This window comes from Myotis brandtii, unplaced genomic scaffold (genome assembly GCF_000412655.1).
Source record: "Myotis brandtii unplaced genomic scaffold, ASM41265v1 scaffold17, whole genome shotgun sequence".
NCBI classification, from domain to species: Eukaryota; Metazoa; Chordata; class Mammalia; order Chiroptera; family Vespertilionidae; genus Myotis; species Myotis brandtii.
The window spans coordinates 8,960,989-8,977,777 of record NW_005356259.1 but is presented as its reverse complement, the minus strand read 5'-3'; the positions used below and the strand labels follow the sequence as shown (position 1 = coordinate 8,977,777).

The window sequence follows — 16,789 nt, the reverse complement described above, 5'->3', positions numbered from 1 at the left end:
TTCATTAAAACTGAAAACGTCTGTGTTGGAAATGACAAATCAAGAAAATGAAAAGACAAGCCACAGAATGAGAGAAAACATTTGCAAATTATATATCTGATAAGGAACATTTAAAGAATTCTTAGAACTCCATAAAATAAGATAAATAATCCAATTTTAAAAACAGGCAAAGGCCAAAACCGGTTTGGCTCAGTGGATAGAGCGTCGGCCTGCGGACTGAAGGGTCCCAGGTTCGATTCCGGTCAAGGGCATGTACCTGAGTTGCGGGCACATCCCCAGTGGGAGATGTGCAGGAGGCAGCTGATCGATGTTTCTCTCTCATCGATGTTTCTAACTCTCTATCTCTCTCTCCCTTCCTCTCTGTAGAAAATCAATAAAATATATTTTAAAAAAAATAAAAAATAAAAACAGGCAAAGGATTTAAATGGACATTTCTCCAAAGAAAATACATAAATAGCCAATGAGTATATGAAAAAAATGCTCAACATAATTAGCCATTAGGGAACTGCAAATCCAAACTTCAGTGAGATTCCACTTCTCACCCACTAGGATGGCTATGATCAGACAGACAGACAATCGTAAATGTTGGTGAGGATGTAGAGAAATGGGAATCCTCAGACACGTCTAGTGAAAATGTATAGAATTATGGAGTTGCTTTTGGGAGTTTGGGAGATCTTCAACATAGAATTCTATGTGCCTTAACTTGTGATTGGATAATCAAAACATGGTATATCCAAACATGGGAATATTATTTGGCAATAAAACAACGTATCTACATGCTATTAACATGGGTAAACCTTGAAAATATTATATTAAGTGAAAGCAGCCAGTCATAAAAGGTCACACATGACTCCATTTATATGCAAAGTCCAGAACAGGCAAATCTATAGAGACAGAAAGTTGATTAGTGGTTGCCTTGGGCTGGGAAAGTGGGGGAATAGAGTGAAAACGAATGTGTATGTGGTTTCTTTTAAGGTGATGAAAATATTATAAAACTAGATTGTGGCAATGGGCACACAACTCTGTGAATATACTAAAACCATTAAAATGTATGCTTCCAATAGGTGAAATATAGGCTCCGTAAATTATATCTCAATAAAGCTGTTAAAAAGATTCAAGTGAAGAGTTTTAAACTGCTACTCACTGGCAAAATTAAAGATGTTATTTATATGAAAACTATAAAATTTCCATAGCCTTTGTGATCCTGCAGGTTCCAAGCCCCACCACCATGTTGGAGGAGGAATCAGTTACTCCTTGGTGAGGTCACCTGGCTGTCAGCAGCAGAAGTGGGACCAGAACCTGGGGGGGTGGGGAGGGGTCAGAGTTCCATGCAGACCTGGGGCTAGGGTGTGGCAAGAGCACGTGGAGCAAACATTTAAGGAGGTGCCACTCTCAGTGCCTTGCTTGCCTGGCCCAGCCCTGGTTCTGTGCATGGAAACACGCTCTTGCCACAGGACCTCCCCCGGACATGCAAAACGAAATAATCTGTAAACGGGAACACTTCAATGATTGTTAAAGCTTCAACCATCATTCCTCATTTGTTTTTCCTACACATGTCATAAAAAAGGGGTTTTCCCCCCTTTTTTTTCACTTTAGGGAAAAGAGAGATGACCCAGAGAACGAGGGGTTAAGCAGAGTTTGGAAGGAAAAGCAAGTGAGAAAAAATGCACGCTTGCCAAGAGGACATGTTTTCTCTGGTGACTAGAAGTAACAGCGCTGCCTATTTTAACTATTTCATTTAGCATGGTCTTCACAACATGGCTCCTCCAGCCGCCAGTGGGAGCAATCATTTGCCAACCCTCTTCCTCATCTGCGTCTATCCAGTGATGGCGAACCTATGACACGCGTGTCAGAGGTGACACGCGAACTCATTTTTTTGGTTGATTTTTCTTTGTTAAATGGCATTTAAATATATAAAATAAATATAAAAAATATAAGTCTTTGTTTGACTATGGTTGCAAATATCAAAAAATTTCTATATGTGACACGGCACCAGAGTTAAGTTAGGGTTTTTCAAAATGCTGACACGCCGAGCTCAAAAGGTTCACCATCACTGGTCTATACCAACACGCTTCATTTCCATTGGTCGACTTTCCTTGTGAGGTCAATGAATAAAAGTTTCCATTATGGAAAACACAGCTTATCAGTGGACACAGTCTCATGTTACAGCATAAATGTTGAGTTATTGCTACTCACAGTGCTTTATGTTTTATTTGCACATTTATGCACTCTCTAAAGAAAGCTCAGCACGGACCCTTTGCATGTCGCTTGGTTTATAGCCAATGCACAGACTCAGGTACCAAGTTTTCCTGAAAGATTATGAAGGCTTTCACCTTTACTGTGTCCACTTGTTTACTTCTCCCGAGACTGATAACAGGGGAAGGCAGTAAAGAGTAAAACGCGCTCCCATGCCTACCTTGATGACCTATCCTGCTTGCTGATGGTCTAGAACGGCCCCGAAGCCCAGCCTTGCTGTTCACGTGTTCTCATTGATTTGCTCTTATGGAAGAGACCCTGTTCACTATCCCCTCCGGAATGAACCGTGTGCTTCAGCTAAACATATTTTCATACCATTCCCTGCTTTACTCATAGCCAAATATTTGTAATCATGTCATGCTTGGTAACTCTGAGTTCAAGGATCCCATTACACAGGAAGTTAAATAGGTGCCCGGGCTTTCCTGTTCCAACGTTTAGTTTTGCTCTGTTTGTTTCCCTAGACGAGCATGTGACTCATTCCTAAATCTCAATGGGAGGCTCTGCCAACGGTGTCAGGCTGTCTTCATGCACTTATTGTTGGGTGTCAACTAGAGTTGCTAAAGCTTGGCCAACTTCCCTTTCTGGATATACATCCTACAGACCCAAAGACCTGGGCATTAGGAAGAAAGCTCCTATACCCAAGCCATTTACTCCACAGGGAAGCAGGTGAGCTTAATGGATAAGGACTCCAGGAGAGGAACTTCAGGCAAAGTTTGAAACCCCACTCTGCCCCTTATTGCCCTGTGCACACTGCTCAGCCTAGCCGGCCTGCTTTCCTTAACTGAAAAATGGGACCAACAAAATGCCTACTCCATTGGGCTGTTGTGAAGATTAAATGAAGTATAAAGTCGATATTCAATAAAGGAAGCAACTACTTTTGCTGCTGTTGAATGTCTGCCTTTAGGATGCTTCCATGACAGACTCTTGCTCTGGTCTGCTCAGAGGTAAACAAAATATGATCCTTCTCTTCCAAGAGCATATGTACTAATTAGAAAATGAATTACTGCCTTGAAAACACTAAAAAAACAGTAGAATAGGTTTACTGCTTACAAATAAGAAACAAAATTAAGTAATCAGTATTCCCTCTTGTTTTTATGGGTATATAACAATAGAATCAATATGCTATGGAAAACCTTTGTATCCTCCATTAGGAGATCTCATATACCTGACTGAATAGGACTGTCCATTAAAACTTGTGTTTGTTGGTTTTTAAATGCTCACCTGATGATATGTTCCTTTACTGATTTTTCAGAGAGAGAGAGGAAGCGGGGAGGGAGAGAGAAAACCATCAAGCAGTTGCCTCTCCCACATGCCCAGACCAGGTGCCAAACCTGCAACCTAGGTCTGTGCTCTGACCAGGAATCAAACCTGCAACCTTTTGCTGTTTGGACAATGCTCCAACCAACTGAACCACCTGGGCAGGGCTCAAGTTTCATTTTTATTTGTCAGAATAAAAGGCTGTATGCATCCTTAAGTGAACCTTGATATATATTTTTTAATCCTCACCCAAGGCACTATTCCTAAACATATTTTTCCATTGATTTTTTAGAGAGAGTAAAGGGGAGGGGGATGTGGGCGGGGGGAGACACACACATTGATTGGTTGCCTCCCATTTGCACTCTGACCAGGGCAGGGGATCAAGCCTGCAACAGAGGTATGTGCCCTTGACAAGGAATTGAACCCATGACCCTTTGATTTACGGGCTGATGCTCTAGCCACTGAACCAAACTGGCCAGGGCTGAACCTTGCTATTTTATATCTTTTTCTCTTAAGGAAGTTTAGGTGATATTGTACATAGAAGCATGGCTCATTTTGCTCTTAACTTTTCAACATTAACTCTTTCCTGAAACGCAACACCAAGGCATCTGTGTTCATGTTAAAATCCTCTGAGAACTGTTTCTCTGTCCTTGGTCTATACAGCAGCTCTTTGCTACTGAGCCTCCATGGAGATTCAGAGCATGTTAATCTCAGCTTGGCCTCTCACTGGAGCTACAGCCTTGGGCACCCTATACATCTCTGTGCCTTAGTTACCTCACCTGTGAAATGGGGTTAATACAGATGTGAGGATTAAACGGATTAATACAACACGAAGTGCTTTGAACAGTGCCTGGCAGTAAGTGCTCAATAAACAGCAGCCGTTATTGTTAATAGCTGTGTGGTTGCTTTTAACGATTCTTTTTTAAAGACCTGAAAAACCAATTTCTGCCCCCGCGTGGGGAGTGTGCCTCACTCTTGTTTCCACCATGGCATGCTGCCTCTTTCACCTCCATCACTGTTTAGCTAAAAACCAGACGCTTGGGCCATGTCTCTAAAATACCCCAGTGTTGCAGAGCCAAGCAGCAGCTGCCGTGCCATGTGGTTTGAGGAGCACAGAGCAGACCTTTCCGCTCCAAAATACACCAACGAAATGCTACAGTTAGAGATTCATTACGTGGGGACCTGGGGAGCCATTTGGTTATCAGGAATCCAGTGCTTTAAAAACACCAAGATTCCTGGGAGGAAGAAAACTCTTCCGTTATCAGCTCACCACTTAGCGGAAGGTGAGCTGAGAGGGAGCTGAGCCAAAAGAGGTGGAAAGAGTGGCTTGGGGGCTGGGTAAGGACTGAGAACCGGGGGGATAATAGTGAGACGGAGAGCAGGATAGGAGAGAAAGCCTCACTTATTTCCAGGGTCCAGTTCCCAGGCACTGCCTTGGCCCCAGGACTCGGAGAGCGGCCAGCCAAGCTCGAGGGCGCTGGATCTGGAGAGAGGGTGCGGGCTGTAGCAGATGGCCCTGTGCCCTGTCCTCGCAGCCAGTTCACCTCGGCCTTTCGTTCCCCTCCACGTCCGTCTTACGGCAGTTTCAGCACTGAGCAGGCTTAGCCAAGCACTAAGGCGGCCTTTTAGAGGTGGGGTGGCCCTGTGGGTGAGGCCACAGGCTGCTGCCCCCTTGCCAGCAGCAACCCTGATGCTGACTTTCTTACATCTCGCACTCACCACAGGACTTGTTATACAGGGACTTCCTGGGCTGTCTCCCAACTTCATGAGAACCTTTGTGAGGACTCAGATCGGTTTTCATCCCTGCGGTCCCATCATGAAGTCTACATGCTATGTTTACTGAGATGAGTAAATCAGAATTGGGGGCTGTTTTCCTTTTTGCCTGTAATTACCCCCATCACTTTCTAGCTAAGGGTGAAAGCTTATTCTGTGGCCACCAATGAAGACGGGTCTGAGGACTGAGGGACTGAGGCAGGCAGTGGGTCACACTGCAGGGTGGGCCAGGACGCCCCGTGCAACAGCAGTGAGCAGCTCCCAGGGTCCCGGGAAGAAGGAAGGCTGAGCCCTGCCCTGGTCCCCCTGTCTGCCTCTCACCTGCTTGTCAGGGAACACTGCCCCAGTTCTGAGCACCCCTTGTCTGTGCCATTCGAAACGAACCCGGGAACACTAAGTCCTCTTCAGTGTTTATTTGGTTAAGCTCCTTGTGAAGGCTGATGAAAGAGAAGACACCTTCCTGCCATGGCCACCCAACGCCTTCACACCTCTCGCCTCTCCTCTGCCTGCCCTCAGGCCCAGCCCCCCAGTTGCTCCTGACCTCTCCATGCCTCAAACACCCTTCTCCCAGTCCCGGTCCCGTCACTACCTTACATGCCCTTTGTGACCTAGATCCACCTCCATTCCCTGCTTCAGTCGAATTCATTTTACTTCTGCAGCTTGCATTCCTGTGCACAGCACACGAGCTCTCTCTGCTTCAGGGGTTCACCTACATCTTCCTACAGAGAATGACAGCAAAGCACAAGTAGGCTTTTAACAAAGGCTCTCTGATGACGGCAGGGATGTGGCTGAAATCCCTCAAGTCTGATGACAGCACCCAGTCGCCAGGATGGCCCACACCAGCCACTGACTGCTGGTTCTGGGGCGGGGCGGGCTCCCGCAGCTGCCTGGGCCATGGGTCTTCAGAGGGGTTTCACACCAGTGTGGCAGCCCTTGAAATTCATTTTCTATGAAAACCCAAGCCTCTCAGTTTGATAAACAAACTGCACATTTACTATGGGTTCTGGATCTGACCTTTCACACTGGTTTTGTCAACATAATTTACTGTATTCATAAATACTAATGTTCTCATTTGCTTCCCTATCTTTAGTGTACTGTAAATTATCAGCAAGTACATAAATGTCTTGGCCTGGGAATACAGTGGGCCGAAATGACTTCCTTTTCCCTTTAAAGACGTTGCATGTTTTTAATGGTAGGTGTTTCTAATTAACTTGAAGTGCCATAAACTGCCCACGTATGAACCAGAGACAAGCGAGTTGCATGAAATTAAAAGTACAGTATCTGATTAATGTTAGCAAATTAGGCACGCCTTCTAGAGGCACAATTTCTCTGTTTAGAGTTATTATCTTATTCATGCAGAGGTACCAAGGCTCCTGGAACAGTCATGCCAAATGAGCCTTTCAAAATTCTTTTTTTTTGGGGGGGCGGGCATCAATTAGGAGTAAGATTTCAAGCTTTAAAAAAATTTCCACTCAGGCCATCTCAACATAGCATCTCCTCTCCTCTTCCTTCATAAATGAGCTCGATTTGGGGATCTGATCTTTTTGCCAATATCAGTCCAAATTAGCACTGTAAATATTACAATCAAATGTTACCATTTGGCCTAATTTTCTTTCAGCCTGCCGTTAATCTTTATTCAGCCTTAATGAGTATTTATTGTGCGGCCCTGACAGCTTGCTACTGCTGTGATAAATTATCTGATTCAAGTCCGATTAAAAATGCAACCCTGAGTGCTAATTATCTCAACAGATCTGCTTAATAATAGCATTTCTTGTCAATTATGGAATCTCAGCATGGGTGTCAATAGCAACAAATGCGCAGGCCTACCTTAGATGCTGACTTCCCATAATGCCCTTTTACTCACCATATGTAAATCAGAGCGCTTCTGTACCTGGGGTGACCTTTTATTAGCAAGCTGTCAAAATGATGAAACTAGCCACAGCAAAACCCCCACCACCGTACAATTAGGGGCTACAGCTTAGGACAACAGGAGGTCAATCAGACACGGCTAATTATGATGCATCTTACTTATGGCCTGTCCAGCAGGAAGAATGAGCTGTTTTTGAAATTTACGCCAGCGTATGCATGACCCACAGGAGGGAAGCCACTGAACGCAGGGGCTGGAGAGGTGGAGACACGGAATTGCACAAGTCTACAATATTTCAGGGCGTCTGGGATCAAATCTGAGTTCAATTTCAGCTCTGTCACTTACTTGCTGTGACTTGAATAAATCACTTCAACTGGAAAATGGAGCCGACCCTGTGCACCTCACTGAAGGGGCTTTGGGGGTGGGGGTGAGGATTAAGAGGTACCAAGTGTAGAAACACTCAGCCTGGTGCCATCACATAGTGGGTGATGAATATGTTAACTTTCTCCCCCTTTGCCTATTTCTGTTCCCAGGACCAAGAGAGCAGGTAACAAACGCTACCAGCAACATTCATGAAGCTCTGGCTATGTGCCCTGATCAATGTCTTCCATGAATCCTGCCTCCTTTGCCATCCATGGTCAGAACTAAAGAGAACAGCTGAGCTGGAGACCATTTAGCTCAGCCTCAGGCTTATAGGTGCAAATGCCTTAAATGACTCCCTCCAAGGATGAGACTCTTCTCAAAGGCTATCCGAAGCACACACTGTGCACCCTACCTTGGTAACAGGAGTGTTGACTGAGTTGAGCATCTACTCCAGGCCAGTCACTGTGGGAGTGCTTTACATTGTTTAATCCAACAATAACCCTCTTCTCACCTTCCCCCTGGAGACCAAGAGATAGTGCAGAGAGGTGAAAGGACTTGCCCAACATCCCACAGCTAGCAGGTTCCAGTCCCCAGGCTTGAGTTGAGAGCCAATGCCCCCACTTCCCAAAATAGGAGGGACCCCTCATGATGTATTTTAGGACAGATGCTTTTAGTAGAAAGGGCCGGAGAGGTTGACACTGGCCTGAGAATGTCATGCTACACGGCTATGAGGCATCCTATCTAATAAAGAGGGAATATGCTAATTGACCCTTATGCCATCGCAAAGATGGCAGCACCCATAGCCAATAAGGAGGGAATATGCTAATTGACTGACCTACCTTCAAAGATGGCGGCACCCACAGCCAATGGCACCCAGCCCCCTCACCCCCCCAGCTGCCCAGGGCCGGCCCGAGGCACAGGCAAGCCTCGGATGGCAGCTGCCCAGCCGCCCAGGGCCGCTCGAGGCTCAGGTGACCAGGGCTGGCCGAGACTTGTGCTGCCGGCAGTGGTGGCAGCAGAGGTGTGATAGGGCGTTGCCTTCCTCTGATCACTGGGTCGCCTCCCGCCCCTGAGGGCTCCTGGACTGTGAGAGGGGGGCAAGCCGGGCTGAGGGACCCCCCCTCCCCTCCAGTGCATGAATTTTCATGCAGCGGGCCTCTAGTTTTAATTATAAGGAAAAATAAATAGTGTCTTTTGGCTCCCTGCTGTGACAAACCACAGAGTCCAAGAGCAGGGGCTAAGTCTGAAACAAGCCTCGGTCTTTTCATGGGGAGTGACGTGAGGAGAGCTCTATTTTGTCACAGGACCTCAAGCCTTTTCAGCCTTTGGTGGTAATTTTGGGGGCACAAACCTCTTCTCCCCTGGCTTATACCCCACAGAGTCCTTTTTTAAGTGGAAACAACATCACTGCTCGTTGCCACCTTCCTGCCTCACCTGCCCACTCTCCACAGGCTGACCTGTCAATAACCCAGAGTTGTACATGGGTTCCAAGCATCACTTGAAGCAACCTCCTCAGAAATGGTTCTGAATTTTCCCAGAATAGAAGGGCACCATCTCAAGCGAATGCCTAAAATACACATGTCCACGTTTCTTACATCCGGATCATGTGGCCTACGTGCAAAGGACAGAGGATCCATCCTGTTTGGTGACCGCCAAATGACGTGTCCCCAGTGGCCACACCCAGGATAGCTTGCAATAAGGATTCAGGGGGAACCATGTAGGGGGAAGGACAGCAGTGTAGCACCTCCACTGCTAACTAAGCCAGATGCTGTGTGGCTGGATGGCTAACGAGGCCCAGATGAGAGTCCCCAGGCAACAGATGCGGAGATGCAAGGGGAGATGGAAGAAAGGATCACGAGCATTTCCTTCTCAACTCATGTGTCCCCTCTTCCCCGACACCTCGAGCCTGGCTCATTATTACTGCCTTCTCCGATGATCGCAAATCAGGAAGCAAGTCTTTCCCTCGAGAGGATGCCAAGTCAGTGCCATGAGGGCGTAAATCAAGTGTTTCATAAACAGTGTGTGGGCTAGTTCTCCTTCCAGCACTGAGGTCAGCCACCTCCCCTCACGAGCCCTTGCTGTTTCCCAATAAAGTAAGTGCGCCTACGTTTTCTTTGATGAGGGCTGCCAAGTGACATTTGGGGTGCGGTCCACAGCACTTTCCCTAGGGTAGGAGCTGAGACTTATCATGGCCCACAGAGGTCCCCAGCGGCCCAGTTTTCCACACCCTGAGCGTTTCATCACCTTGTTCTGGCCTGGTGAACCCAGATTTTAGCTGGGAATAAAACCTCAAGGGCTATGTCTGTCTCCTGACTTTCACACTCCCTTTGATTCCTATGACACCATGCATTGTTGATGTGGAAATTGCTTGGTACCACTTCCCTCCTTGGTGTGTCCTTAAGCATGCATTTAAATTCCACACAAGGTTTCTAGGAATTATGGAAACACATCCCCTACAGACAAGCTTCGTGTGAAAATTATTGCCCCACTGGGCAGAGCTTAATGGTCCGACAGCATTTAACTCTCTCTGAACACTACAGGGGGAACTAAATCTTTCCAAACACTTGGTAACAAGGAACACAATGTAGGTACCCGATGAGCTATGAGAGCCATACTTGTATCCTCTGTATCCAAATCTCTATGTGTGAACCCCGTTCATCGGAAAGTGTGGCTCGAAGGCCAAGTCAACAGTGCATTCGGTAGTCACAGGCCTGTGCTTGCCTGCAGACCGATCCCTTATTTCTCTGGGTATCAACCATTTGCCTTTTGGCTGCCTATTATGAAGAATATGCCTGTCGACACACTTCTACTGAAAAATTAAGTAATCTGAAATACAAACTGTGACTTAAATGGTGAACTCTATAATTTGTTTTGTATGCAGATGCCAGATTTGAGCAGCTATTATCAATTTTCATTTTATAATGTTGACCACATCTTAAAATTTAATTACCCCTGCTATTTATTTCCCACTCCTGGTCTCAGGCCAACAAAAGAGTTCCTTGAACTTGCCTGCAGCATATGGATGCAGGATTTCATTTATTGTTTTTGGTAAAGTCACGTTCGTCCAAAAATCGTGCAGGGGTCACACGAGAACCTTGGGTGCTGTCATTTGCCTGAAGCTGTTTCCATTAGCAGGCGTATCCGCAAAAACACATGTCAGCAGTTAGCCCTCCAGCACTGTGAGCAAAGCCAGCCCCAGGGAGCTTCATTTCTATTTTGGGTCCTCACTGTCCTTCCAAGGGGCCGAAAAAGATTTTGGATCGTTGGGCTCTGCAGGAAACCCTTGCCTAATTTCTGTTTTTCTACACCCTTTTTGGAAACCTACCATCAACTATGATGGGACTGTTAACATTTTGCATTTCAAGAAGTAATCTCTGACACCTCCCCACTATGCATTGTCAACAATGTCATCCTAAAACTATCATAAGACCTACAAGACTATATATAGTCCAGTGATGGCGAACCTATGATACACGTGTCAGAGGTGACACGCGAACTCATTTTTTTGGTTGATTTTTCTTTGTTAAATGGCATTTAAATATATAAAATAAATATAAAAAATATAAGTCTTTGTTTTACTATGGTTGCAAATATCAAAAAATTTCTATATGTGACACGGCATCAGAGTTAAGTTAGGGTTTTTCAAAATGCTGACACGCCGAGCTCAAAAGGTTCGCCATCACTGCTATAGTCCTTCCATCTCAAATCTTTGGGGATATATTTGAGAATCCAGTTTGGTACTTCTGAGGCACTGAAAAAAAAAAAGCTTTTTTATTTTCTTTTAATGTATTTTTATTGATTTCAGAGAGGAAGGGAGAGGGACATAGAAACATCAATGATGAGAATCATCGATCAGCTGCCTCCTGCTCGCCCCACACTGGGGATTGAACTCACAACCCGGGCATTGAACTGTGACCTCCTGGTTCATAGGTCGACACTCAACCACTGAGCAACACTTCCCTGGCAAAAAAAAAGCTTTTAAAAAATCTTCCAGGGCCAGAGTTTAAACATTCAGCTGCTGGGCTCACAGTTAGAAAAACTAAGTAAAACAAGAAGATACTACTCTAAACAGAATTGAGGGTGTGGGTCCTGGCTTTATACAAAATTGTGTCAGTGCTAGTGCATATAGTATCCAGGGAAGTCCAGTAAGCCATGCCCAGCAGGAACTTTCTAGATTGTGAAAATCTCTCCTGATTATCCCCACTGAGCATCCTTCTGAGCAGCCCCTCCCGAGTTCTGACCTTGAGGTAGACCTGCAGAGCCCTCTGCACTCCCCTCTCCGTCCCAGGGCTCGAGGTTCCCTGGCACGTTGGATCTTTTCAGCACTTTCCCTTCCTCCTCTCTGAAAGTTACCACTGCTTCCCCAACCACATCTGCTTATACCTGTCCCTTTCTTAGGGCTACTCGCTGCTCTCCTGAACAGTAAGCAACACACATCAGGGGTCTGGTTCATCAGCAGTTTTCAGGATGAGCTGTATCAGCATAGCCTGGGTACTTGTCATGTAATGACTCTTGGCTTCCACCCAGTCCTATGTGATTGTATGTAGTTTGAATTTGAGAAGCACTGGCCTGGAACTAAGAGACCTTTCTGGAAAGGAACAAAGTTTGGAGAGCTCATGAGTGATCCTGGAATCTGGGACAGTCCTCAGAATACTAGCAACCACAGCTGCCTTCCAAAACCTCACAGGTAAAGCTTTGTCTAATCCTCTAGTAAATTTCATTATTCAGTCTAGAAGGGGAATTCAATATTCTAGTTACTACACACCACGTAAGCATACAGTTTTGAAGACTTAACCCAAAGACCATCTATTTAATATGGCAACCAAAGGCACTTTGGGATCTTGCAGTGTCACGTCCCAGCTGACAGGGACTAGAGAGGAAGCAGCCTGTTTTACCTGAGTTACTGGGAAGAGAGTGGAAGAGCCTCCATGGTTCCCCACGGTTCCCTCCATAACCACTCCTGTGGCCTTGAGAACAGGAATGCTCACAGGGCTGTGCCTTCCAAAGCCCACTGGGAAGACCAGAAAGCGGAAGCCCCGCTGCACATCACCCCTTCTCGACCGGAATCTCTCGAGGCTGGCGCCAGGGGCCTGTGCCTTTAAGATCTCCCCCGGCGACTCAGGCTTGGACCGGGAGGGTGCCTCTGGGCTAAGGGCGACCGCCTTCCGCCCAGTGGAAGGCCTGGCTCCCCTCTTCCCGGAGCTCCCTGTAAAGCCCCCCACACTTAGCCTCCCGAGCCCTCCGCTTCCAGGACCCAGGCACCCCAGGTCCTGCCTCTGGGATCCAGGATTCAGGCGCCGGGGATCTGCGCCACCAGCAACTCGTCTCTGGAAGACCTTCCAGAGCCCAGGACCCCAGGTCCCAGCGTGAGAAACTCTCATATTCTCACTCCCAGAGCCAAGAAACCCAGGCGCTCCCAATTCCCAGCTTTCAGGCTGCGGACCCACCCTGGGGACTCGGACTCCCCATCTCCAATGGCCAGGAACGCGGGCGCCCTGAGCTCACAGTGCCGGGAACCTCAGCGTTCCAGCCCCCCTTCCCCCCATGGCTGCTACGCAACTCGCAACTCGCAGCTCTAAGGGACCTCAGCGTCCTAGGCAGGCGCCGCCAGCTCTCCCTGCTTCCAGGCGTTGAGAAGCCCTGGGGCGTTCACTATGGTGGCCGACTGGCCACATGGAGACCCCAGAGGGTCTGGGGCGGTGGAGCACACCGCCAAACCGAAACCGAGCAAACCAGGCGCGGTAGGAGGCGGCCCCCCCTCGAACCCGGTGCTCAGCTGCCTCCGCACCAACCTGCTGCTGCTGATGACCATGCTGTTCGTGTTGGGGGGCGTGCTGCTGGGGCTGGGGATGTCCAACGCCGGCGGCGTGACCATGCTGGGCCCCTCGCGCCTGGCGGCCTTCGCCTTCCCCGGGGAGCTGCTGCTCCGCATGCTGCGCATGGTCATACTGCCGCTGGTGGTGTGCAGCCTCATCAGCAGCACCGCCAGCATGGACCCGGGCGTGCTCGGGCACCTGGGCTGCTGGGCGCTCCTCTTCTTCCTGTTCTCCACGCTGATCGGGTGTATGATTGGCATCAGCCTGGCGGTGGCTCTGCAGCCCGGCGCCGCCCTCGCCGAGGCCCAAAACGACACGGGTGGGAGCCCCTCCGCCCCGCAGGGCTCCGGCAAGTCGGTGCTGGATTCTATCCTGGATCTTCTGAGAAATGTATTCCCTTCCAACCTGGTGACTGCAACCTTCAGCTCGTATGCGACCTACTACGAAGATAGAGATTTCTACGGAACCACGATGAAGGTGCCTGTGGGGCACCAGGTGGAGGGCATGAACATCCTGGGCCTGGTGGTGTTCTCCATGGCCTTTGGCGTGTGCCTGCGGAAGCTGGGGCGGAACGGAGAGATACTCATCCACTTCTTCAGCTCCTTCAACAACGCCACCATGGAGATGGTGTCCTGGATCGTGTGGTTCACCCCCGTGGGCGTCTTGTTCCTGGTGGCCAGCAAGGTCATGGAGATGGAGGACATGAACAAGCTCTTCTCCAGTGTCGGCAAATACGTCCTGTGCATCATGCTGGGCCACGGCATCCACGGGCTCCTGGTGCTGCCCTTCTTGTACTTCATCCTCACCAGGAAGAACCCCTACCGCTTCCTGTGGGGCATCGTGACAGCGCTGGCCATGGCCTTCGCCACTTGCTCCAGCTCCGCCACTTTGCCGCTGACCATGCAGTGCGTGGAGAGGAACGGCATCTCTAAAAACATCTGCCGCTTCATCCTGCCCATTGGGGCCACTGTCAACATGGACGGAGCCGCCCTCTTCCAGTGTGTGGCCGCAGTGTTCATTGCGCAGGCCAACCAGAGGCCCCTGGATATAGTGATGATCATCACCATCCTGATCACGGCCACCGCCTCCAGCGTGGGCACTGCGGGCGTCCCTGCTGGAGGTGTCCTCACTCTGGCCATCATCCTTGAGGCAGTCAACCTGCCGGTTGACCTCTCCTTGATCCTGGCTGTGGACTGGCTAGTCGACCGGACCTGTACGGTCATCAATGTGGAAGGTGATGCCTTTGGTGCGGGAGTCCTCCAACATTTGGTGGATCGGGGAAAGGCTAGTAGTGGCTCAGTGCCCCAGTTGCTCCAGGTGAAGAGTGACAGCTCTGTGGCTGCAATGCCGATCTTCAGACACTATTCAAGACCATCTAAGGATATTGACACCTCCAAGAAGAGCTTAGGCATGTAAGCCCCAGCAGGGACCTTCCCTGCTCTAATGGGGCACTTTGGATATTCAAGTCATGAGAGATGGATCAACGGACAAACTCGTTCTCTAGCAGCCCTGCCCATAAACTATGGGGAAACACAGGCCCCAGCCTCCCTTCCCAACCTACCTCTTCCCAACCCCATATCTGGGAGGCCTTGCTACTGGATATATGTGTATGTGGGTATGAATGTCTCCCCAAATCTCCCTGGTCCTCAACTCCTGCCCCCACCCAAGGTTAGGAAACAGCAAGATAGAGAAGTAGCATCCTCCACGCCTTATCCTGGAAGCCTGCCTGGCTTCCCCATCTTGGGGCACAGGTCACCACGTGGAATTCTGACCTCTTTGATAGCATGTTCCCACATGTGCCAGCTCATTTGCTGGTTATTTTGGTGGCTGTAGCTGTGTGTGTGTATGCATGTGTATGTGTGTGGGTGTGCTGTGGCTAGATGGTATGTCCCACCCTGTCCTGGGAACTCTGGGTAGGGGGAGACTGAGGAAAAACACTGCTGTCACTCCAGAGGACATTTTTTTTTTACCAATAAAATTGTCAAGTATTAAAAAAATAAAAAGATCTCCCTAAGTGACTGAGGAAGGGCCATACATGGGAGCCACTGTTCTAGCCACTGAGTGGCTCCAAAGTTGCTTTTTAACCTCATTCACACATATATTGATACACAGAGATTTAGACTAAGTAGAATTGTGACTCTAAAGGCAAAGGAGGGATTTGGCTGTGTCAGTCCTTGAGTTTGTAAATAGTTGTCTATTCATTACTCCAATATGGAAGGGCAGCAGGTCAATTTAAAAAAATAATTATCTTTTTGTTGAAAGTATTACAGATGTCCCCTCCCCCCCCATTGACCCCTTCTAGCCTGCTCCCTCCTCCCCCACCACAACCTCAGGCCTTCAGCACACTATTGTCTGTGTCCATGGGTTATGCACATATGCTTATAAGTTCTTCGGTTAATCTCTTCCCATCCACCCACCCCCGCCTTCCCTCTGAGATTCATCAGTCTGTTCCACGTTTTTATGTCTCTAAATCTATTTTGTTCATCAGTTTATTTGGTTCTTTAGATTCCACATATGAGTGAGGTCTTTCTCTGACTGGCTTATTTCGTTTAGTATAATACCCTCCAGGTCTATCCATGCTCTCTCACATAGTATTTCATGGTGTAAATGGTCCACAGCTTTTTTTATCCACTTATCTACTGATGGGCACTAGGACTCTTCCCAGATCTTAGCTATTGTAAATTGTGCTGCTATGAACATAGGGGTGCATATATTCTTTCGAGTTTCTTAAGGATATATTCCTAGAAGTGGGATCACTGGGTCAAATGGCAGTTCCATATTTAATTTTCTGAGGAAACTCTATACTGTTTTTCATAATGGCTGTACCAGCCTGCATTTCCACCAGCAGTATACTAAGGTTCCCTCTTCTCCACATTCTCAAGCACTTGTCATTTGTTGATTTGTTGGTGGTTGCCATTCTGACAGGTGTGAGTGATAGCTCACTGTCATTTTAATTTGCATCTCTCTGATGATTAGTGACTTTGAGCATTTTTTCATAAGTCTCTTGGCCATTTGTCAGTCCACTTTGGAGAAGTGTCTATTTAGGTCCTTTGCCCACTTTTTTATTGGATTGTTTGTCTTCCTTTTGTTAAGTTGTATGAGTTCCTTATATATTTTGGGTATTAAAGCCTTATGAGATGTATCATTGGCAAATATGCTCTCCCATACAGTGGGCTCCCTTTTTATTTTGCTGATGGTTTATTTTGCTGTGCAAACTTTTTATTTTGATGTAGTCACATTTATTTTCTCCTTTGTTTCCTTTGTCCTAGGACAGTGGTCGGCAAACTGCAGCTCGCGAGCCACATGCGGCTCTTTGGCCCCTTGAGTATGGCTCTTCCACAAAATACCACGTGAGGGCGTGCACGTACAGTGTGATTGAAATTTCGTGGCCCATGCGCAGAAGTCGGTATTTTGTGGAAGAGCCACACTCAAGGGGCCAAAGAGCCGCATGTGGCTC

General features: G+C 47.8%; 2 protein-coding genes across 11 annotated transcripts in view; one reads left to right on the top strand and one right to left on the bottom strand.

Moving 5' to 3' along the window:
- The window catches only part of JAZF1 (JAZF zinc finger 1), a 327,260-nt gene that overhangs the window by 84,006 nt on the left and 226,465 nt on the right, over window positions 1-16,789 (bottom strand). The window lies entirely within an intron of this gene.
- LOC102250504 (neutral amino acid transporter B(0)) lies at window positions 13,171-14,748 on the top strand. Its single transcript, XM_005862981.1, has one exon. It carries the CDS (start codon window positions 13,171-13,173, stop codon window positions 14,746-14,748), a length of 1,578 nt encoding a protein of 525 aa, XP_005863043.1.